The sequence below is a fragment of the Gekko japonicus genome, unplaced genomic scaffold (genome assembly GCF_001447785.1).
Source record: "Gekko japonicus isolate JY-2015 unplaced genomic scaffold, Gekko_japonicus_V1.1 scaffold528, whole genome shotgun sequence".
Lineage (NCBI taxonomy): Eukaryota > Metazoa > Chordata > Lepidosauria > Squamata > Gekkonidae > Gekko > Gekko japonicus.
The window spans coordinates 113,091-137,369 of record NW_015170290.1 but is presented as its reverse complement, the minus strand read 5'-3'; the positions used below and the strand labels follow the sequence as shown (position 1 = coordinate 137,369).

The window sequence follows — 24,279 nt, the reverse complement described above, 5'->3', positions numbered from 1 at the left end:
CTTTGGTAAAAGAGTCAATCTTTTCTTTTTTGCCTTTGTAGTTGAACATCAAGCCTTCAGGTAGTATCCATTGGTAGGTAGTGGAATTTTCCCGTAAATAGGTGGTTAAATTCTTGTATTGTTTTCTCTTCTTCCTTACCTCAAATGGAATATCTTTTAGTATTCTGATGTCTTCTTCTTTAATTTTCAGTGTAGTCTCAGATGTTGCTTTCAATATTGCATCTCTTATAGATCTTTTATAGATCTCTTAGAGAATCTGATGTATATTTCACCAGGCAGGTTTTTTTTCTTAATATATAGGGGAGTCAATAAAATCTTTATACAAAAAAATATATATTCTGAATATGTCTGATAGATCATATCCATTTCGCTTTGTAATACTTCCGCCTTGATGCCTGTCACTGGTGCAAGTGCTTCACTAAGGATTTCTTTCAGATTCTCAGATTTGTCTTCTGGTACACCTTAAAATCTCAACACGTATGAAGTTTTTTCGATTTGTAGCTGCAAAAGTTGAGTTTTATCTGAAGATCTTTCTCTTTCCACAACTTCTAGTCTTTGATCAATTGCTTTAGTCTTGTTTTCAACTTCTTCTGTTATTTTATTGAATTCTTTTAGCTGTTTTTGTAAAGACTCCATGGTCTTGCTGATGTTAGTCATCTGAGCCACCAGAGGTCACAATGCAGTATCCAGCATGCCTGCAAAGTCCAAGTTCACTTCCGGTTTAGAAACCGGACGTGTTGAGCTGGCAGTTCCTTGTTGAAGCTTCGCTTTCACCACCATCTTTTAAGCCCGATAAGACATTGTTTATATTTTGTAAATGTTTGCTTAAGTCTATAGAAGTTTATTTGCTCTGTCGCCTTAACAGTCTGGCATTGTACTGATTAAAATCAGCCATCCGCTCAAATGCCGCCATTTTCTGCCCATTCCAATGCTTTTAAATCTTTGCCTTTTGGGGGGGGCGGCCGGGCTGGCATATTACTCATGCTTCGCTTCATCAGGTAAGAGAAAGTCTTTTTATTTTCACCAGGTCAGTTGCTTGCTGGTCCGGTATGTTTGTCTCATGCCCAGAATAGTACCACGGCAGCAGCGACCTATAGGGGCAGGGGGGAGTTTCTATCCTTTGGCCTTGGCTTTGGGAGAGGCACCCCCAGCACCCCAGGCTGAGAGCCCCCTACAAGGGCTCCAGGGGGAGTCCAGAACCAGCCAGACCCCCTCCCTGCTGCCGGGTCATGGGCCGCTCTCTCCAGCACTTCGGAGGAGCGCACCCGCCATCAACGCACCGAAACCAGAAGTTCGGGATGTGTACATTCGTGTACCATAAAAGATGACTGGATACTTGTCTTCATTTCCTAGCACCTGCATTGGTTTCAGACATACTTTGTTGTTAAATTGATTTGTGTCTGGCTCAGATTCTCACACATAAAAGGCTGTGTGTGTAAAAATACTCCACAAATAAGGCAAAGTTAGGGCAAGAGGTCTGATGGAACCACCTGTGACTAACCAGGTTCAATCAGCTTATTTTTCTCCCCCCCCCTTTTTTTTATTTGCATCATTCTTGCTTAAGAGAAGTCGGATGAGATCAAATGCAGTTAGCCATTGTTTCAGTTGGAGATTGAAGCCAAGGAGTTAAGCTGAGATTTTAACAGATCATTGAAATAACATTATGTGCACACTTCAGACAAATATGGTGAATCTTTTAACTTTTCTCTGGTGTTACAGTTCCATTTTAAATTTTACTTCCAAACTACTTTCAACCCATCATATACTGCAATCCTGTTTAGCATTATTCCAATATAAAACCATCAGTTTTCATGGGCTCAGGTACTGTAAAGATGACTTTATAAAATAAAACCAATTAGCACACATTGGCTTCATTAAGTTGTAATGGTTGCATCACAGCAGTGCTGTGACAGGCAAAATCAAGACTTTGTCTTATAATTCTTTCAGATGAATTAAAAAGGCTATTCTCCTCATATACATTCACGCTTCTCTCAGTTACCTGTGTAGATTGTCTAAGGAGAAACGCTGCGTGGAAAATCTCAGATAGCTTTCTTTGTAGAACCATATTGTCAGAGGATTCCAGTCCGTGACAAGAAACCATTGTCTGATATCAAACTTTGTATCATAAATCAGTAGTGGTGACTCAATGTACTTTTGGACCACCCATTTATGGTCCTTTATTGGAAACTGATCAGTTGGTTCAACCAGTTTCAATATATCCTGTAATCGTTTCTTACATACGATTTCTGGCAAAAGAAAAAACATGAGAACAAGCATGTTAATATCTAAACAAAGGACATTTTAAGGGGGGAAATGAAGACCTAACTAGACAGGAGTTGCATTGGGGTGGAGAAAATGAATACAGGGGACCTTTTCTCCCTCTCCCATAATACTAGAAGCTGGTGACACCCAGTGAAATTGTTGGGCAATGGTTTCAGGATGAACAAATGAAAATCCTTCTTCTCTCAACAATTAATTAAAATTCTGGAATTTACTACCAGCGGATGTAGTGATGAACCAGTAACCTAGATAACAGTAGTTGGAGATTAGACAGATTCATGGAGGAGACGTCCATCAATGGCTGCCAGTCATGGGCACTATAGGGAACTTCCATAGAGGCAGGGGTCATTTCGTAGAAAAAGAGGTGCAGGAGCTCATTAGCATAACTTATTTGCATATACCACACACCCCTGACATCACTGGAAGTGTGTCAGAAGGCAACACCCACCGCTCAGGCTCCACCCCAAGAATCTCCATGTATTTCCCAACTCAGAGCTGGTGAGCCTACCTGGAGAAAAATTGCAGAGCTGGAAAAAGTACAGAGGGCAACCAAGATGATTAGGGGGTTGTGGCACCTTCCCTATGAGGAAAGGCTGAAGTCTGGGAGCAAGTTTGGTGTAGTGGTTAAGTGTGCAGACTCTAATCTGGGAGAACCGGGTTTGATTCCCCACTCCTCCACTTGCACCTGCTGATGTGATCTTGGGTCAGTCGCAAGCTCTGGCACAGCTGTCCTTGAAAAAGAGCAGTTTGTGTCAGAGTTCTCTCAGCCCCACCCACCTCACAGGGTGTCTGTTGTGGGGAGGGAAAGGGAAAGGAGTTTGTAAGCCACTCTGAGACTCCAAGTGAAGGGCGGGGTATAAATCCAATCTCTTCTTCTTCTTCTCTTCAGTTTAGAAAAGAGAGGCCTAAGGGGGGACGTTAGGGGTTCATAAAATCATGCATGGGGTGGGCAGAGTTGACAAATAGAACTTCCTGTCCCTCTCCCAAAACACTAGAACTTGAGGGCATCCAATGAAGCTGATGGGCAGTAGGTTCAGGGCGGACAAAAGGAAATACCTCTTCACACAGAGAGATTAAAATCTGCAATTCATTCCCAGAGGATTTTGTGATGGCCGCAGGAAGAGACAGCTTTAAACGAGAATTTGATTGATTCATGGAGGGTAGGTCTATCAGTGGCTACTAGCCATGGGGACTGAGGGAAACCTCCATGTTCAGAGGCACTATACCTCTGAATCTGAGAACCAGACAGCAACATCAGGGGAAGGCCTCAGCCTCTATGCCCTATTGTTGGTCATCCAGAGGAACTGGTTGGCCACTGTATGAGACAGGATGCTGGACTAAATGGACTATTAGTCTGATCCAGCAGGGCTCTTCAGACAAAACTGGCCTTGACAGACCCTCTGGAAGGCACTTGCACACATACAGAGTAATGGGACTGGCTGCCCTGCAGGACTGTGGGTTTCCTGGTGATACCCAGCCCCTAGAACTGAACCTGGAAACTAACGGGGAGGCAAGGGAACAATTTCAAGAAGTGTAGCATACCATTCTCACTTTGCCTAACTCCAGATAGAAATTGAGTTATGGTGGTGTGTCTGCAATTCCTGAACTTAGAAGTTGTTTTCAAGGCCTATTCCCTATGGAGTGCAGGTTTGGGAGGAGATACCAAGGATAGAACCAGGGATCTCCTCTATGCAAAGGATCAGGTCGGTCACTGAGCTACGGCCTCTCCCTTAACATAGAAACGCCTCCCTCCCCACCCATGTGCCCAATGCATCTCATGTCTCTGTAAGTCAATGCAAGGCACTCTGTTCATGCTCAGAGACTGGAGGGAGATACGATTCTGGAAGGGGGGGGATCATGCAACCTACTACTACTATGCAACCACCACCACCCCCCAAGCCAAATGAATGGTCGCTGCATCTCCTGCACCCAAGTTGCACTTGCAGACTTTGTCCTGCTCCAAAGCAATCCCTCTTTCCATAACAAGGAAAAGAGATCAGGAAGGGAATCTCTTCCAGGCTCCTTGCTACAAATCCCTCCCCAGTTTAAGGGGCCAGAGCCAGCAATCCTCTTCAGGAGCAGAGGCCAGCCTGACCACCACCACCCTGCATGTGGGACCCAGAAAGACCCCCTTGAAGGGCTGCCCAGCCTCCGGGAGCTTCCCAGCAGCCACCATCCTGCAGCTCTTCTGAAAGGAAAACTTGGTCCCAACTGGAGGAGGACATCAGGGTTTCTCCTCCCCCTTTTGCATCCGGTCTGGGAATCACAACTCTTTTTAACCCTTTACTAGCCTTTGGTGGCCAAGACAAAGTCCTCTTCTTTTAAGGATTGCCCAAACAAAGGGAGTTTTAGTTTAGTTTATTTCTACAGTCCTTAGACTAGTCATACAAAAAGAAGTACACCTTTACAAAATTCCAAGATTTTAAAATACATCAGTAAAACATTAAAAGCAAAATTTAATCTAATATCAAACTACTATATCTATCTAGCCTTGGGGTTTCCGTGATCTGAGTATCACCATACAAAAACTGACTACTTGGTGGGTAATCTTGGAATTTCTATCAGATAGTAAGAACTTGAGTCTAGCTTTTTCGGAGAGGCCCAGAATTTGTTCAGTCAGCGATGTGATGATTTTATTACACGCCAAACAAAGGGGGGGAAATTAACATGCCCGCTCTTTTCAGCCGGCCAGGAACATCTCCTCTGTTAACTTTCCATCCCTTTTAATAGAAATAATAATAATAACTACTAACCCAAACCCCCCAAAAAAGAAAATGGCCGGGGGGGGGGGTGAAGAAACAGAGCTTCCTCCTTGAAGAGGACTTGAGGGGAGGGCTGAGAAAAAGAAAGGCAGGGAGGAGGGAGTTTGAAAGTGTGGGGGGGAATCTTGCGGGGGCCTGGCAAAGCCGCAGCGGGTGTGAAGTGGGCGGCAGCCCTGGGCACTCATTCAATGTCGGGGCCAAACAGAGGAAGGGAGAGGAAAGCAGTGAGTGAGGCAAGTTTTCGCTGGTCACTCCACTCATGAGGAGCTGCCGCCGCTGCTGCTCAGGACAAAAATAAAACAAATACTTACTTTGGGTGCTGGGGAGGCATCCAAGCGGCCCTGAAAGGGATCCCCAGCATGGGGCTGGCCTCTGCTCCTCCCCAGAGCCATCTGTAAGCAGCCCCCTCCCCGTTGAAGGTTGCAAGGGCCCCCTACCCTCCCTGCAGATGGTCCCCCCTCGCTTGCTCTCCAGCTGGGCTGCGCTCCCAGCTCCGGGGCGCACGAGGCTTGCGTCCACCAGGCTCCACCTAGCTGCTGCTCTCCACACTTTGCAGGAGGGCCCCACCAAGGACCACCGACGGAAGGACAATCAGCGTGGCTGCCAAGCCCCTTTGCACTTCCGGTGCAAGAAAGGTGGCTACGGATACTCTGGATCTTGGGGGGGAGGGAGGGGGCAGCAGAAGCCCCACTTGCCCACTGGGGGGGGGAATCAATGACCCCACATGGCTACTTTTCTCCCAGGGGGAGGACCCATGCTGTGCTACTTGTAGGACATGATCCTCTGCACGCCCCCAAATGGGGCTGGAGTGCAGGAGGAGAGGAGGATGCGGGTGGTAGATCAGGCTGCTCTGCTCTGCACGTATCCCTCCCAGGCCAGGCCTCCCCCCCTCCATCTGAACTCTGTGGGAAAAGGCACCATGCACCGGTGGCTCCACGCACTCCTGCACCCACCCGCCCAGGTCACAGCTGCAGAGCAGATGCACTGGACAACTCGGCGATGCCTTCCCTGGCATCAGAGGTCTTCCTTGGGGAGGGGGAGTTTCTTTCTTGCAGGGCAGAGCCTCAGGGAGGATTACCCGCCAACACTGACCCTCGCCAATGCCACCGGCCTTGGAAGGGGGGGAGAGAAAGGCCAGCGCCAAGCCTGCCCCGCGCGACCTGCCCCCATGGTGGCAGCGAGAGGAGCCCCCTGGCTGGTCTTCAGCAGCAGAGGCAGACAGGGTGCCTCCTCCTCCTCGCAGATGCCTGACTGGCCATGGCAGGAAAGAAGACAGGCAGGTGCCCAGGAGGGAGGTGCAGTGGGTGGCGGGGAACTGGCTTCCTTATTGCCGGAGCACTGCTCCGGCATGCTCCGGCAAAAACTGACCCCTGGTCAGAGGCAATAAACTCTGAAATTCACTGCTAGAAAGCAACATCAAGCTTTCTGTCTTATTTGTTGGCCCTCCAGGGCAACTGCTTGGCCACTCTGTGAAGCAATATGCTGAACTTAGATAGACCACTGGCTCTGATTCAGCAGGGCACATCTTATGTTTCCATGTACTTATAAGCTATGCTTGAAGCTCCTAAGCATTTTCTTTGTAAATAGTAACTATGTCGGGTTCTGATTTGGACTGGGACTGTACCATGGGTGAAGGAATATTTAACCCATGATGACCCGTTCATTTCTGTACCAATTCCAAATGAAGAACAACTGCATTGCGGAAGGGTAAGGGGGGGAGAACTGTATGCCTACCTCTGCCACGAGATTTTGCTCCAGGTTTGATAATCCAGATGTTGTGGAGACCATCAATATCATGCTGAGGATTTGCTAATATAATTTTATGCAAAATCTTTTGACACTGAATTAAATAGTTTTCTGCATTGCAAATCACAGCACCCTCACTGCAAACAATCCAAAATATTAAAATATTTAGTGCAGTTACAGATTAAAAATCAGTTATTTCAAACAAGGGGGATTGTGAATTAATAAAGGGGGAAATTCTGAATGAACTAAAATTATAGGTCCCACCAACTATAGGCCCATTATATTTTCAGTGGAACACACACTTGGGCTCTCTTTAGTTTTAATTGATTGCATGGATCTATTCTTGATAACCATTTTGATTTCACTAATAAACATGAAGACACAATGAACTGAACTGTATCCTTCCAGCTTTTCCATTGGTGATAGAAGGAGTAGGGGGCCCCTTCTGAACACTGAAAAGATTGTGTTGGAGATTATGGGAATCATGGACAAAAGTTAAATGGGAAGGTGGCTAGAGTGTAGAGAGGAACAGGAAGAGATTGAGTGGAAAAACTGGCAGGATCCAATCCATATTGTATGAAATTAAGGCTATAAAGGGGTAACGTGCATCATTAACTGTGTATTTTGAGCAGTGTGTGTTTGTATCCACCTTTCTCATTGAAACTCAAGATGGATTATAGTGTTTAAAAAGACAATGCCATAAATACAGTTTAATACATAGCATGGAAAATGCAGTAAAACCATATTACACAACTTAAAGAAAAATGAAATAGAAACAGTGTAATATATTACATAAATTGGATTGGATTTCTCATATAGAGAACCAAGATCCCATAAACTGGATGTAACAATTACAGGATGCTGAACTACAAAGTATAATCCATCCAATAAGCGATGCAGAATAAAGTATAGTTTAGAAAACTAATCAGTTTTAAGGAAAAGAAATATATGCAGTTCAATATCCTTTTCTCCCCTATCATCACACAGCCAACTTATGGCAACCCAATAGGGTTTTCAAGGCAAAAGTCATTCTGAGGTGGTTTGCCATTTCCTGCCTCTGCATAGCAACTATTTCTTGGTGGTCTCCTATTCAAATACTGACCAGGGCTGACCTTGCTTAGCTTCTGACATCTAAAGAGATCAGGCTAGTCTTTGCTACCCAGGTCATGATGCAATATTTATACAGTTCCATTAGAATTGTAATGGGTAAAGTCTTCTGGGCCTAATTCAGAATTGGATTCAATATATTGAGTTATTTTCCTGAAAAACTGGGAAATCCCATTTGGAAGCCCATTATGCTTTTGGTGAGTTTCTGAATGATCTCTTTGCCTAGTGAACCCCAAACTCTCCCAAGAGCTGCCGAACAGTGCTCCCATGGCTGCTTTCTCTGTTCTTCTATCTGGCTTTGCAACATTTTCAGTCACAACTACAGTAGTAGCAGCAAGATGAGGAGATCTGAAGGCCCAAGGCATCTCTCTCACTCATCTCTGGAAGCTAGAATGTTAATGTCCCACCAGAGCCGGTGCTACCATTAGGCCAACCTAGGCGACTACCTAGAGCACAGACATCAGAGAAGAGCAGAACTGATGGCAGGGGTGGGGGTGGGGCTACCTGGCGAGGCCAGTGCATGTCTGTGACGCAGGAGAACGTGGGAGGGAATGAATCAGCAGGGTGGCTGGAAGTACTTGGTTTATTTAGGGGGGAGGTCAGGGCTCTCTCGGGGGGGAGTGAGAAGTTGGGAGCTCAGAATCCTCTTCTGTTAGGAAGTTATCTGCAAAGTGGGATTCTTCCTCTCACCTCTCCACTCAATGCCTGTAGAGGGAAGCAGAGGAAACCCACCACTCTTGGTCCCCACCCAAAAAGCAGCCAAGTGGGGCCCCCCGGGGAAGGACCAGATTCTCTGCTGTGAAGGAGCCTGTGGAGTGTGTTTGTGGGGGGGTGTCCCTCTCCTCCTCCTGGGCCAGGGGAAGGCGGCTTGGCTTTGGAGAATCCGCCAAGAGGGTACCGGGTGCCTCTTCTCCCTCACCCTCATAAGAACATAAGAGAAGCCAATGTTGGATCAGGCCAATGGCCCATCCAGTCCAACACTCTGTGTCACGCAGTGGCCTTCCTCCTCCTCCTCTGCCCTTAATCTGGTGGTGGCTCCAGGGCTCAGGCTCCCTTCAGAGGGCTCCCAAAGCGGCCCTGGTTTACAGTTCAAGAGCTCCGTCTGACTGTCCGTCTTTTCGCGTGAAGGTTGAAGAGGAAGGAGAATCTGGTTGGCGAATGCCAAGTCGGGGGGGGGGTTTGAAACCCAGCTCCTGCCAGCTGCAGCCCCCGCCCTCTCCAGACTCCCTCCTAGTTTTGCGCTCCCCCCCCCCCCCCCCCCCGGCTCTCTCGCTCGCTCTCAAATCTGACCCCCGAGTGCAACTGGAGGAAAATACGTCTCTGCACTAAGAACTTTGCAGCTGCTCCCACACCTTTCCCTAAAACTATATGAATGCCCTACTTACAAGTCAACAATGGGATTCATCAACTAAGGCTGTCAGTAGATTACCTCAGCTACAGGTGGCTGAGAGATGGCAAGCTAAATTATTAAACACGTCGAAGCATCAGCACTGGACCTGAAGGAATTAGTGGCAAAAATTTGCAAAGGAAAAGGCATGCAAAATGAGATTTTGATGTGCCTGAAATGGAAACATTCAAAAGACTTAAATTTTAACATCACAATTCACAGGATTATTCAAAAGGATTTGTGATTTGTGTGCTAAAACTGTTTTCTGTTTGAGAAAGAAAATCAAAGATTGTTGTATTACTTATTCTCGCATTTTTTAAAAAAAAGTAGCAATTTTAAGTTTTGTGCTTTTCATTTTTCCTACAATTCATCTGTTTTTGAAAATTGGTTATCAGTGGGGGGGGGGCGGAAGTAGCTAGCCTTGCCTAGGGTGCAAAAAAGCCTGGCACCAGCCCTGTGTCCCACACTCCAAGGACCTTGGGAAATACAGTATTTTCCATGGAAAAATGCATGAGACCATAAGACTGACCCCTTCCTCTGGCCAAAAGACCAATATCAATGCAGAATAATACCACTGTTACAGAGAGACAGAGAAAGTACATGGGAGACTCTATGGTAGCAAAGATATGGTACAGCCAACAGTGTTGCAGATAGTGCCAGAAGGTGGCATACTTCAGACTTGCCCCTCCCTGCAAGAGGAACAGGATATAGTTCATTGGGTGATTAACAGGGATGAGCAATTGTGACAGGGAAACAACTTGGCTGGAGTTCCATGCCAGTCTTCCTGGGCATCTCCAATGGAAGATTTAGAGCAGTGATAATCACTCAGTGGTTTGGGAGCCACATATGGCTCTTAGATATGACACTTGTGGTTCTTCTGAGGATTGTTCCAAACTGTGGCACTTGGCCCATGTTTCAGGTCAGTGGGCAAGGTCATTATCCAGTAGGGATTGTGGCTGACAGGTGATTCTACCTTGAAACAGGCTGCTGGAAGAATTGATAAGTTGAGAGCCCCCCTGAGGCATAGACTTCATGCCAAGGATGGGAGTAAATGTGTCGGTTTGGACACTAATTGTGAATGTGGCTCTCCCCGAGCAGCAGAGTGAATAATACTGGGTTTAACACTTCACAGTTACTTCTTTAATACTGGATTTATACAACGTTCTTTTAAGAAAGTTGTAGTCTGTTTAATCCTATCTGGTTTCTGGCTTTTTATTACTTTATTACTGGCTTTTTTATTACTTTACTTTTGCAGTTTAGCAAGAAAGACAAAAGATATAACAGTGATGCTTAGCATGGTCACTGCACTTAGATTCAGAAAAGAAAACTTACTGAATGAGGGAATAGTACTGTTCAATTAATTGATCCCATTCTGTGTCAGAAAGCACTGAGGAATTCTCTGCCTCTATGTCAATGTCATCATGTTCAAGTTGCTGGATGTACGTTTCGCACACTTTGAGAGCCGTCTCTATTAATTCTCCCGGAAGTTCCTTAATGTTCCTTTCATTAGGATCTATGAAATACAACAAAGTATTCATCAGTAGCATACTCTCTTTCTGTTATTAAAGCTTTCTATGGCCAAGATTCTTTTGTTAGGACCACAGAAAGGGAACGACAGTTCAACCAACATTTGAAGGCAGTGTACATGCAATCAAGAAGGAAGAGTGTAGTGGTAAACAAAAGTGTGCATCATAATGTTAAGAGTCCTCAGCAGAGATATTTTCCTCAAGGATCCACTGTTCATGTACAGATCCATGTACCTGTCTGCAAGTGGAAAGGCCCAACTGTTCTGCAACTGAAGCCTGGTTCATCTATGCAAGGGGGGCTCAGAACTCTGTGAGTGCCTCCTTTCCCTCCCATGTACAACTTTGTATTGAAGCACCGGCCAGTATTGCATTAAAATCTCAGTGCCTGAATTGTGACTGTTAGATCTGAAAATGTCCCATTTTGACACCTTTCATGATATTGCGCTGTTTTTTATTATGCATGTGACCAGGGCTGGTGCTACCATTAGGCCAACTAGGAGGCTGCCTAGGGCACAGTCCTCAGAGGAGCGCAGACTGACAATCAGCATTAGGGTGTGAAATCTGTCACACATCTATCAGGTGTCAATTTTCTATTAGCAAAAGGAGGAAGTTGAGGGAAACAGTGTGAATCCTCCTGTCATAAATCTTCCAAGGGTGAATTCTCTATGCAATTGGCTAGAGCACAATTAGCAGTTAGCAGGAGAGGGGGAGTAAATGTTCCTGTTGCTCAACAATGCTGCTCTGCACATTGCTACAGCAGAGTTTCCCTACTTTCCTCTCCTTTCTTTGCAGCCATGACACATAATTACTGCAGAGGAGCCTTTTCCTTTGCAAATTTTGTCACTAATTCCTTCAGGACCAGGTCAAGTGCTGATGCTTTGGCATGTTTATTAATATAGCTTCCCCAAAAAAAGCACTGTATAAATAACACAATCAAAGGCACTATGCTGAAGTGCAAAGGAACAAAGAATATGTATATAACATAAATGTGTACAAACAGATACAATATAGTGTATACATATGACATACAACAACACGGAGTGTACAAAAGAAGCCGGCACACAGGACATAGGACTAAGACTTCGGATTCCAATCTTTGTTTCATTGATACTTCTTCCTTTGTACCATACAGCTACAATAATAATAATAATCAGCCCGGCAATTAGTACTAATATTTACAACTTGATCAAAGATACAACAAAGTTGCTCTGATAGCTATGATGCCAAATGCATGTTCCTTCCTGATGTATGTAGTTTGTAAGTGTTTGTGGAATTCAGAGCCTTACTGACAATGTAAGAATGTTTTCTATTGATGATCTGTTGCCCTGCTTAAACTAGCTTCATGTGAATTGTGATAAGCATTTTGTCCTTTTATAACATCTGTGTATAACATGCTTTTAAATTTTACAAAGGAAATACGAGAGCAACTTTGTTGTATTTTGTTATAGGATATTTTCCCCTGCATAAAAACATTAAGGCTTCTATATATTGAGCACTAGATGAAGGTAAATATTGTGAGTTCATAAATTATCTTTGATCAAGTTGTAAATATTCGTATTATTTGTCAGGCTGATTATTATTATTATTGTAGCTGTATGGTACAACTGAAGAAGTATCAACGAAACAAAGATCGGAATCCGAAGTCTTAGTCCTATGTCCTGTGTGCCGGCTTCTTTTGTACACTCCGTGTTGTTGTATGTCATATGTATACACTATATTGGAAAAATCATTGATGCACAATGGAAACAAAGATATTGATGCTGAAGATCTGTGCTGTGAACTTATAGCAATAGCTCAAAGACTTCCAAAGTCTATGCCTCCACAAGGAGTACTTCTCTTCATACTGCAACAAAAGTTCCTGGATAGTGTGCCTATGTTTCTATTGCTCTAAGGATCCTTTTCAAACTTCCAGTATAAGTGGCAAGTGGTGAATGCAGTTTCTCAAAGCTCAAACTTATAAAAATGTACATACACTCAACAATGCTGCAAAAGAGACTACTTGGCTTGACAGCTTTATTAATTGAACATGCCAAAGCATCAGCACTTGACCTGAAGGAATTGGTGACAAAATTTGCAAAGGAAAAGGCACGCAAAATGAGACTTCTATTTTGTTGTTGTTTGTTTGTTTGTTTTTAACAATGGGTGGGGGACAGTGTTTCCAAGGCTTCAAAATTTTCAGAAATTTTATATCTAAAGTCTTTTTGCCAGAAAACTTCTAATATGTGGAGTTGTTGTCATCCAAACAAACTCTATCATTTGTTATAATCAACGTTTCTTTTAGCTTGGAGAAAAAGTTTGTTAAATGAGATTTTCCTAGGGAATGGGTATTGTCATGACTAGTGGTTGAGAAGTTGAAATTCCTGGGGAAATGACTGCATTGAGAAATTTCTGCAATTAGAATTAATGAGGACTGCTAGAAAAGAAGCTTCTCCACACTTTTAAAAATAGTTTGGGTCAACATTACAAGGTCTAGATTGCCTGTTCAAGAATCAAGAGTACATACATCATGATATTGTGAGATATATCAAGTGGATCCAATGGTAGATTTTTGCTAATGGAAGGGAAAGCAATTTTCACCAAGTCCCCCCTTCCACTGCAGACCTCTGATTCATGCTGATCCTGAGGTTCCTGATCCACCTGAAGCAGCCCTTCAGGGAGCATTTCAGGTGGCACTGGAAAAAGAAAGGCCCCAAAAAAATCCCACTCCACTGGTAGAAATCCCTTCCATTGTTGGAAATTACCACTTGATGCAGTCCATCATGCCATCTTTTTGCTCTCCTGATGATGTCCTTTGAATATATGTACCATCTGAAGTGTCTGCTTTATGCCTGTATGTGTGAACATTTCTAAAAGGTGAGAAGGCAGTGGCTGTGTCATAGCCTGGAGTACCCTGAATGATAAGAGGACATATCTCTAGATGCCTTTAAAGATAGAGTGGATTTTTTCTTTTCAGGAGAAGAACAAATGATTTGAAAAGAAACAGAACCTAAAAATCACTATTTTATAGTAAAGTGTCTTGACAGATTATGGAAACTTGACAGATTATGGAAACAACAAAACTAAGTCACCCACAGATGGGTTAGGGGTCAGTACCTAGTCAAGAAATACCCCAGGTATGCAGAAAATAGGGTTAAAAACTAACACCCACTCACACGCACAAAATGTGATCCAAGCATGCATGCACAGTATCTTCCCCCTCCATCAAAATGAGTGGGGAAGACTACTTGGGCAGGGACTCCATGTTTGCATCTAAGCACCACACAGGACTCCCAAGTAAAGATAATAGCAAAAATGATTATTTTGGATGCTAGGCAGCACACTATTGTAGATTTCAGCATCTCAAAAAGAGAAAATCTTTGTACTTCTAAGCCAAGATCTGAAGAAATACAAGAATATTGAATCAACATGTCTGTATCAGCTTGTTTATTAAGAATGGCATAGCAGGTTTTCCCTATTTCAGTCAATTCTATCTAATGGATATTTTTCCTTTGTAAGATTAACCAATGTAAATGCTACCTGTTGTCCCAGATTTTGTATGTAGGCTTCCTGTACTTGACTGGTCATGATCACCAGATCTGTCCAAATTGACAACCCATTTTAGTATGGAGGATGCCGCTGTCTTCCTGAAGTCCTCTAAAACAAAGGCCACAATATTATTTTAGAGTATATCCCATTGAATAATGCACACAATAAAGGAAAATTTAACTGGGCATGTAATGCAAATTTGGAAAAACCATCACCAAATCCCTATAACATCAGTTAACAATATTGTTATTTGCTTGCTCCATACATGCCAAGTTGCAAGAAATACAGAAATCTAGTTGGGGTTTATTTTATTTCGTCATTTAGGTATTTATATCCTGCTTTTCTACTAAATGGGGACTCAAAGCAGCTTATGTCAGACTCCTCTGATGGATTTAAAATGCAGCCCTTATTCAACATCTCCAAAACAGCATGAGTAACTTATAATGAAATAGATTAGGGCATTTGCAATGAATAACAATAAGGACAAAATGGTTTAACAGACTAAACTACTTTGGTTCAGATCTTGTCAGATTAGCTCTGATGTGATATTGCTGAGGGAATTCCTAAGGCAGTGCTACAAGATTCAGTTTCTTTGGCTAAGAAAGAGAGTGAGATTACTGGAGATTTACAGTGCAATCCTAAACTATACTACTCTAGGGCCATTGGTTTCAGTGGACTTAGAAGGATGTCACTCTGCTTTGGATTGCAGTGCCTTGGTACAATACTTGTTTGATTTATACATATTCAGCAGAATATAATGGAAGCAAATAGACTCCTTTAGCAGACAACAGTCATTAATCATGTCCCAAAAGACATTAACTACATCTCAGAGTTATCTCTTTCTCAACTTAACACTAAGTTTAGAGGTACCATATTTTCCAAACTCTGAGGGTTATCACAAATAGAGATATTGCACCATGCCTTCCCTCCCCCAAGATGGGCACCAGTAGGAAAAGGTCACAAAAGTCACAAAATTTGGAGGTGATTTCTGCACAGTCTTGGTGGGTCGGTTGCCCAGCTATAGGCAGAGGGGATGGTTAACTCCAAGAGACAAAGAAGGAGCTGTGGTGTTTTGTTTTTCCTGAGGAAGTGACAATCCAGAAGTTGTGTCTTGCCATTGACATGTAATGTAAAGCTTGAAACCTCAGCTGGATTGTAATCTGGAACAACACCATTGGCTGAAGCATGTACGGTAGCCAATGGAATGTAAGAGTCTGTGCTGGAGGGAAGACAAATGATTGGGTGTTATCGCTGTAACCTGATTGGATGTTAACTATGTGAGGGTGTGGCTACCCCAGCCCGGGAGAGCTTAAAAGGAGCTATGCTCCACTGTTTGTTTGTCGTGTGTCGTCTGATGCTGTGTGATCTTTGGAAGTTCTCGTTCTCAATAAAGCTGAATCACTTGTTACTTACTTCGTTGTCGAGTTGCATACTTAACACCAGAGAAGGCAATTTGTGGAGCAGTGAGAAGAGCATTTGGCATTTGGCAGTACAATTACCTTCTTCTGGCATGGACTCTTTGTTCTGGAGTATTTTATGAGTTGCTGTGGGGAAAAGTTGCTTCTCAGAGCCCATAAAGAAGAGAGACATTGCCAAGCATCCAGACCTTCCTGGAGTTCACAAGGCTAAGACTTATTAACTTTCAGGTGTGGTCTGAATTTCTCCTAGAATTAAAACTAGTCTCCAGACAACAGAGATCAGTTCTCCTGGACGAAGTGGCAGCTTTGGAGAACTCCAAAGGATGATAAATGGAAGTACTAGTTTGAGATCACATCCCAAGTAAGCTCCTTCCCTCCTCAAATTCTGCACAATACACCTGACATAAGTCAGGTTGATGCATGACCAGATTCACAGTCAGACATACATCAGGGAACTCAGCTGAAAAAGCGTTTGTTCACTTGGCAAAGTGTGTGTGGGGAAGAGCTCTTGGTTTCCCTCCCACCCTGCTTTTACCAGCAGGAAGGGCAGTGGGTAGGGCTTTCACCCCTTTTTTTTCTAGCTCCACATGCCCTAGGAAGGACAAGTGGAGCCATAGAAAAGTGGCCAAAAGCCCCCCACTGCCCTTTCTACTGGCAAAAGTGGAATGGGAGGGAAACCAAGAGCTCCTTATTTCTCCTCCCAGAGATCCTTCACAGCACTGAGCAAACAAGTGCTTTTTCAGGTGAGTTCCTCTGAGATACATCTGGCTGTGAGTCTGCTTGCACACCTGTGACCCAACACATGTTGACACAAGGGTTACACCCTCCGTTTGGATTTATATGGTCAGCTCTAAAATGAGGAGGTGAGCCGATGGCTTCAGGTGGTGAAGGGGGGGGGGGAGCAGCCTTTACTACCACCACTTCAACACAAGAGTTTGGTGCAGTTTGCAAGACTCTCTTTGAAGATACATGAGAAACCAAGTAGGTAAGGGACATTAGTTCCTGGACAGGGTGAGGGAAGTAGGAGAGCAGCAAGATGTGATGGGCAGTGAGAGGCTAGGGTAATAAAAGGTGATAGCAGCAAACGATGGCTACCTCAGGTGGTGTTATGTATTGAGCCTAGCCTTTCCTCTAGCTGTACCTAGAACGGGCTGAGCTTGCTTCTCTAGAACAATAGCTCACCTGGATCCAGGAACTAACCAATAGATAAGCAGTGTAATGTAAATAGCCTATAACTGGGAGTGGGGGGGGGGTTTGGGTGTGGTGTTTTGCATGCTTATAAGCAGGGCTCCAGTCCTGCCAGCTTGTCTTGTAGTTTGCTGAAATCACTTAATAAACCTGAGCCGATCACTGCAATGCATCTAGAATCTAGTATTTAACAGGTGGCAACCTTTGTTAAGCCACCACTGGAATATGACAGTGATCCTCAACATGGTTGCCCACAGACACCATGGCACCAGAGATGACCTTGTTGTTGGCACTCCTTTGTTAACTTTCTTCCAAAAGCATTTCTTCTCTATAGCTTTTCTCCACCTCATATTATCAAGAGATGCCTCAGAAGGGCCCATGAGGCATCACCTTTGTATTTGCAGGGAGCATCTGTTCAGAAATAGCTGCCTCAAACAGAGGAAGATCCTTAACATGCAGGCCTTTGACATTTTGTGGTCGGTCCTGGTCCCCATGGCAGCCATTTTAGTGACTAGCCTCAACCCCATGGCAACCATTTAGTGACTAGCCTCAACCCCCTGGCAACCTTTCTTTGGTTGTGCTCACTGTTTAATTTCAAAGTTCCCAACGATTGCTCACTGAGTCACCAAGATTTAGGAACCGTGGAATATGCCAAGTGGGGATGGAGCATCACACATGCCAACACTGTGGTCAGTTCTTACCAAAAGCCACGCTTAAGCTCTGTGTTTATTGTCAACCTGCAAGAGTCAGTGAGCACTGGGTCTTCAGACAACAAAATAATTCAGCACATGTTAAACAGTACACATAATATAATTCCATCCTTTCAAGGCTATAGCTATGTAATGTTTTAAAGACCAAAACAGGAAATTCAAAACTCACGGATAAAGTCATATTTTTCATCATCAATGCAAATGGCATAACATCGAGGGAAGAAAGCATTTGGGTTTGCTGACACATACCATGGCAAATTCCTCATGTGCAAACAAAGTCCAATCTTTAAATGAAAGAAACATGTTAGTTAGGATTTGTATTTTAACACAGCATACAAGTCAAGATGAGGCACAGTTATGTGATTCCAGGGGAACAACTTTTTTTGTGTGAGAGGGGAAGGTGCATGCTGAATTCTTCAACCTAGTGGCCTATATTTCCAAGCAACCTAGCTGCTGCCAAGTAAACTACCTGGTGGAGACTAAAGACTTCAGGTTGGAGCCAAACTAAATTTTCCATCAGCTCAACAGAACTTTCCTGCCTCTAACTTCCCACTGGAACCCAGTGATTTCCTCAAAATGGTGCTCTTGTGGGATGGGGGGTCATAAGGAAATACATGAGGGTCGTCTGCAATGAAAACAGGGAATTGGTAGAAATTGCTACCAATTCTTACAGGCTGTCTGGCTGCAAGACTTTTGTCTTGTAAGAATCTGGTGCACAAGGCTTCAGAAGTTGGCTATTGTTGGGATAATTTGTTAGTTGAAGTGCCCACGAGTTCTTGTATTGTGAGAAAGGGAGAAAAGTACCTCTTTCTCTACCTGCTCTATCCCATGCATAATCTTATAAACTTCAATAATGTCACCTCTCAGCCGTCGTTTCTCCAATAACATCATCAATAGCACTGTCTAACATAGTGTCAAGTTCCACAGAGAGAAGGTGAGGATTCCTAACAGAATGTCAGGTTCCACAGCCAAACAAAGGAGTACACGCTTAACATAAGGTTATACTTTATTGCAAGAGCTATAGAGGCAGTAACATCATCACTGTTAGGAATGGTTACTTTTCTACAAGCATAAAGGGATATAGGGTATTCGCGCACACACACACTCCTAGGCCAATCAGCCTGATTCCCGCACGGGGGGAGAATGGGGCCCCAGGCCGTTAAAGCCAAAGCTGGGAATCGAAACCTATCCCACAGGTAATACATGGGAAGACACTACACAGACAACTAGCTAGCAAGGTCATAGATAAGCAAGGACAAAGGAATGCGGCAGTTAGTTCACAGGTCAAGTAGCTGCACTCTCGCCAATAAACATCATGGCAGCATAGCTGACACATAGCACAAATGCATCAATAACACTGTCTAACCATCTCATCCTTTGCTGTCCCCTTCTTCTTTTACCATCAGTCTTTCTCAGCATCAGGATCTTCTCCAGTGAGTGCTCCCTTCTCATTTGGCAACCAAAGTATTTGAGCTTCAGCTTCAGCATTTGGCCTTCCAGGGAACAGTCAGGGTTGATTTCTTTTAGGATTAACAGATTTAATCTCCTTGCAGTTCAAGGGACTCTCAAGAGTCTTCTCCAGCACCATAATTCAAAAGCATCTTTCTTCGGCGCTCGACTTTCCTTATGATCCAACATCGCAGCCATACATTTCTACTAGGAATACCATTGCTCTGACCATACGGACTTTTGTTGTCAGGGTGATGTCTCTTCTTTTTATTATGCTGTCTAGGTTTGCCATAGCTTTCCTCCCAAGGAACAGGCATCTTTTAATTTCATGGCTGCAGTCACTCTCTGCAGTGATCTTGGATCCCAGGAACATGAATTCTGTCACTGCTTCTATAACTTCCCCTTCTATTTGCCAAGGAGTGATGGGGCCGGATGCCATGATCTTAGTTTTTTTTTATGTTGAGTTTCAAGCCAACTTTTGCGCTCTCCTCTTTCATCCAAAGCAGGAGGCTCTTTAGGTCCTCTTCACTTTCTGCCATTAGAGTGGTATTGTCTGCATATCTGAGGTTGTTGATGTTTTTCCCAGCAATCTTAATTCCGTCTTGTGATTCATCCGGGTTGGCATTTCACATGGTGTACTCTGCATACAAATTAAATAAGCAGGGTGACGATATACATCCTTCTTGTACTCCTTTTCCTATGCTAAACCAATCAGTTGTTCCATATCAAGTTCTAACTGTCGCTTCTTGATCTTCATACAGGCTCCTCAGGAGACATGTGAGGAGGCATGTGAAATGAGTGCAACTGTGCAATAGTATGAACACTCCTTGGCATTGCCCTTCTTTGAGATTGGAAGGTAAACTGACCTTTTCCAATCCTGTGGCCACTGTTGTGTTTTCCAAATTTGCTGGCATATTGAGTGCAGCACTTTAACAGCATCACCTTTTAAGACCTTGAATAGCTCAGCTGGGATATCATCACCTCCGCTAGCTTTCTTGTTTGTAACGCTTTCTAAGGCCCATTTGACTTTGCACTCCAGGATGTCTGGCTCGAGGTCAGTGATCACACCATAGTGGTTGTCAAGGACATTGAGGTCCTTCTTGTATAGTTCTTCTTTGTATTCTTGCCATCTCTTCCTAATCTCTTCTGCTTCTGTTAGGTCCCTACCGTTTTTGTCCTTTATCATGGCCAGTTTTGCATGGAACGATCCCGTGATTTCTCCAGTTTTCTTGAAGAGATCTCTAGTCCTTCCCATTCTATTGTTTTCCTCTATTACTTTGTATTGTTCATTCAGGAAGGCCTCCTTATCTCTCCTTGCCATTCTCTGGAAATCTGCATTCAGTTGGTTAATCTTTCCTTTTCACCTTTGCCTTTTGCTTTCCTTCTTTCCTCAGCTATTTGTAAAGCCTCATCAGACAGCCACTTTGCTTTCTTGCATTTATTTTTCTTTGGGATGGTGCTGATTGCTTTCTCCTGTACAATGTCACGAACCTCTGTCCATAGTTCTTCAGACACTTTGTCTATCAAATCTAGTCCCCTAAACCTATTCTTCACCTCCACTGTATATTCATAAGGGATGTGATCTAGGTCAAACCTGAATTAGCCTAGTGGTTTCCCCAACTTTCTTCAGTTTAAGCCTGAATTTTGCAGTTTTGCTTTAAGGTGAATTTTGCTTTAAGGTGCTACTGGACTCTTACTCTTTCTACTGCTATTAGAAACCACAACATTCAAAAATCAGTGGGGGGACATTTTAATCTCCCAGGACATTCAGTTGCTGACATAAAAGCAGTTCTCTTACAAAGGAATTTTAAAGGGAGATTAGAGAGACTGCTGAATTGCAAATGAAAATGAAGCTTAAGACAATGCTTGCTCCTTGACTGAATTGAGACCTAGGTTTCTTCTCTCATTACCAATGCATGCTTTTGTCATTTGGCGTCTCAAATCACTTCACTCTCCAAGATATAAGGACAGATGGACTCACATTCTAGCTTTATCTGAAGAAGTGAGCAGTGACTCATGAAAGCTCATGCCTTGCCACAAATTTTGTTAGTCTTTAAGATGCTACTGGACTCTTGCTGCCTTCCACTAATAACCATTACAAGCAGGGCCAGTGCTACCATTAGGCCAACTAGGCAACCACCTAGGGCGCAGACCTCAGAGGAGCACAGAACTGACCCAAGCAACATGCGCAGATGAATCTGCCTCCAGCATGACCTGGTCTTCTTCTCCCAGTCCTCTGCTTCACTCTCTCTCTCCCCCCCCCCCCAGTTCCTCAATGCAGCTGCACCAACCTGACCCCTTCTTCTTCTTCCAATTCCTTTGGCAGGTGATGAAAGACTGGCAAGAGGGAGCAAGGCTTCCTGGTGCCTGCTCCCAGTGGGCACCACCCCTTTCAAACCTTGCATTCACACATTCCAAGTCTCCAGTGCCCACATGCACCCAGTTGATGTTGCTGCGCAGGGTAAGAAAAGCTGGAGCATGTTTATGACTTGGGGGAAGGGGGGTCGAGCTAATTCATGGGGGTCATCAGCCTGAGTGCATGGGGGGGAGGTCACCCCCGGCTGGCCCTCTGTAAAGCATGGGTGCTGCTGTCTGCTCCTATCATTGGGGAAGAGGGAAGAATCGCCCTGGGGATTGAGGGAGGGGTTAGTCCCCACTGCCGCCGCCACCCAATCTGTTAGAACTGGAAAGGAGGATCACTCCAAATGCTAAAGGACTCTCTCTCTCTCTCTCCTGCTGTCTCTGACTCATTCCCTCCCCCTCCCTTCCTCCCTCTTTCTGAAGAAGTGTGCATGCACACAAAAGCTTATCCCTGGAATAAAACATTGTTGGTCTTAAAGGTTCCACAGGACTGACTGACACACTCTCTCTCTCACTCTCTCTCTCTTTCCTCCCCCTCCCTTCCTCTCCAAAGGAGGAGGAGGAAGAGGAGCTCTCAGCCAATTGAGGAAAAGGAGGCTTGGCTTTTTTTATCTCCCCTGGAAGCAGGAAGCTGGAAAGAGCTGGGCAAAAGTGAGCTGCAATGCAGGAAGCAGGAGGGAGCCAGTTGCTCACAGTCTGGATAGGAGTCCTGCAAGGGCCAGTTCTGGCCCACAGGCCATATGTTTGACACCCCTGACCTAGAACATGGTTCTCCACTTCTCCATTTCATCCTACAACAATCCTGTGAGAGAGGCCAGGCAGAGGGAAAACACCTGCCATAAAATCACCCAGTGAGTTTCATGATCAGTGAGGATTTGAACCTGGCCCTTCCAGGTGTAGTCCAACTCCCTAACCACTATACCACACTGTCTCTAAGAATGTAATCTTCTAAGGATCACTATTTACAATACTCACTTTGGTAGTAAAGGAGCCTGTTCTTGCATAATGATTGAGCATCTGATCACTGTGGAGACTATAATAATCAACTGCATCTTTTTTTATAGTCCAATAGAAGGATGTTTCTTCATTTCTTACCAACCTAGACTGGCCGAAAAAAGACTGTGTATTATAATTCCACATGGGAGATGTTACCCAGTGACAGCCAATGTTACTGAACTGCCTTTTTTTCTGCAATGCTACCATGACAAAAGCAGTTCATTCATTTTAGGAGAACATTGTACATCTAGTGGCTAAGAGCCAAATCAGAGCAGTTTTTCTTCACTTCACAGGCTTGACTATATCAAAAGGTAAGGTCATGTGATAAGTAAACCCTGCTGAAGAAACTAAACAGTCTGATTGTATCAGATTGAGACATCATTGCGGAGACAGTAAATCAAGAGGCTAAATATATTATGATCCCCGTCATGGTGCCAGCCAATGTATACTCCTGGACCCATTCCAGTACAGTTTCTGCCCTGGCCATGGGATGGAGACAGCGCTGGTTGCCCCCACAGAGGATCTCCAGAGGCATCTCGATCCAGGTGGGTCGGCGCTGCTGCTGCTACTTGACCTAACAGTAGCATTCAACACAGTCAGTTATGATCTTCTGACTCACCACTTCACCAACATAGGGATATGGGGGGCTGCCTTGCAGTGGCTGTCCTTCTTTCTCCATGGTCAGGGACAGAGGGTGCTGCTTGGGGAGACGGTATCTCCATGTTACCCCGTGGTATGCGGCATCCTACAAGTGGCGATCCTCTCCCCAATGCTCTTTAACATCTATATGCGCCCCCTCATCCAGCTAATCTGGGGGTTTCAGCTGGGCTGTCATCAGTGTCTGCAGATGGACAGCCAGCCTGACTCCGCCCCACATATTTTGGCCAGGGCTCTGGAGGCTATGGCTGGTTGGTTGCAAAAGAGCCAGCTGAAATTGAACACAGCAAAGATGGAGGTCCTGTAGCTGGGTCGTGGGGGGATTGGATGGGGAATCCAATTCCCAGCCCTTGGCGGGGCATCATTGATGCTGACCCCAACAGTGAGGAGTATAGGGGTGATTCTGGATGCCTCCCTTTCTATGGAGGCATCCAGAATGTTGCCAAGTCAGCCATTTACCATATTTGGCTGGTCAGGCAACTGGTCCCCTATCTCTCCCCCCATGACCTGGCAACAGTGATCCATGCCATGGTCACTTCCAAGCTAGATTACTGCAACTCACTCTGTGCAGACCTACCCTTGAGCCTGACCCAGAAACTTCTGCTGGTGCAAAATGCAGCAGTGCGCCTATGCAGATGTACATTCGGCCAGTGCTGTGCCAATTGCCTTGGTTGCCAGTTGAGTACCAAATCAAATTCAAGGTTATGGTGCTAACCTTTAAGGCTCTATGTGGCCAGGGACCAGCATATCTATGGAACCATCTCTCCCTGTATGTGCCCCAAAGAGCCTTGCGCTCTTCTGAGCAGCAGCACCAAACTCAAGGACATCTGCCTCACCTCAACCAGGGCCAGGGCCTTTTCAGCCCTGGCCCCTGCCTGGTGGAACATGCTCCCAGTAGAGATCAGGGCCCTGCAGGATTTATTACAATTCCGCAGGGCCTACAAAATGGAGCTGTTCCACCAGGCTTTTGGCTGAGATGGTGGATTTCCAAATAATGCCAGCCTTCCCTGCTAATCTGCTTAGTTTATTAATTTCTTTCAACTGCCTTAGGGCACTGCCTATACCAACTGGGCACCAGTATCAGCTGATTCTGGTTACTCTGAGAGGAACATCATACCTCACCTGACACTGTTGCAGCATTGTAATGTAGTTAGAAATTTTAGACTG

At 44.6% G+C, this 24,279-nt stretch overlaps 1 protein-coding gene across 1 annotated transcript in view; it reads right to left on the bottom strand.

The window, feature by feature from the left end:
• The window catches only part of TTLL8 (tubulin tyrosine ligase like 8), a 43,732-nt gene that overhangs the window by 6,898 nt on the left and 12,555 nt on the right, over positions 1-24,279 (bottom strand). Inside the window, exons 5-10 of the mRNA XM_015417885.1 lie at positions 22,435-22,563; positions 17,819-17,933; positions 14,325-14,441; positions 10,615-10,795; positions 6,777-6,925; positions 2,000-2,246 (exon numbers count right to left, since the gene is read on the bottom strand). Of these exons, the coding sequence (XP_015273371.1) occupies positions 2,000-2,246; positions 6,777-6,925; positions 10,615-10,795; positions 14,325-14,441; positions 17,819-17,933; positions 22,435-22,563 (938 nt within the window). The remainder of the gene's footprint in view (positions 1-1,999; positions 2,247-6,776; positions 6,926-10,614; positions 10,796-14,324; positions 14,442-17,818; positions 17,934-22,434; positions 22,564-24,279) is intronic.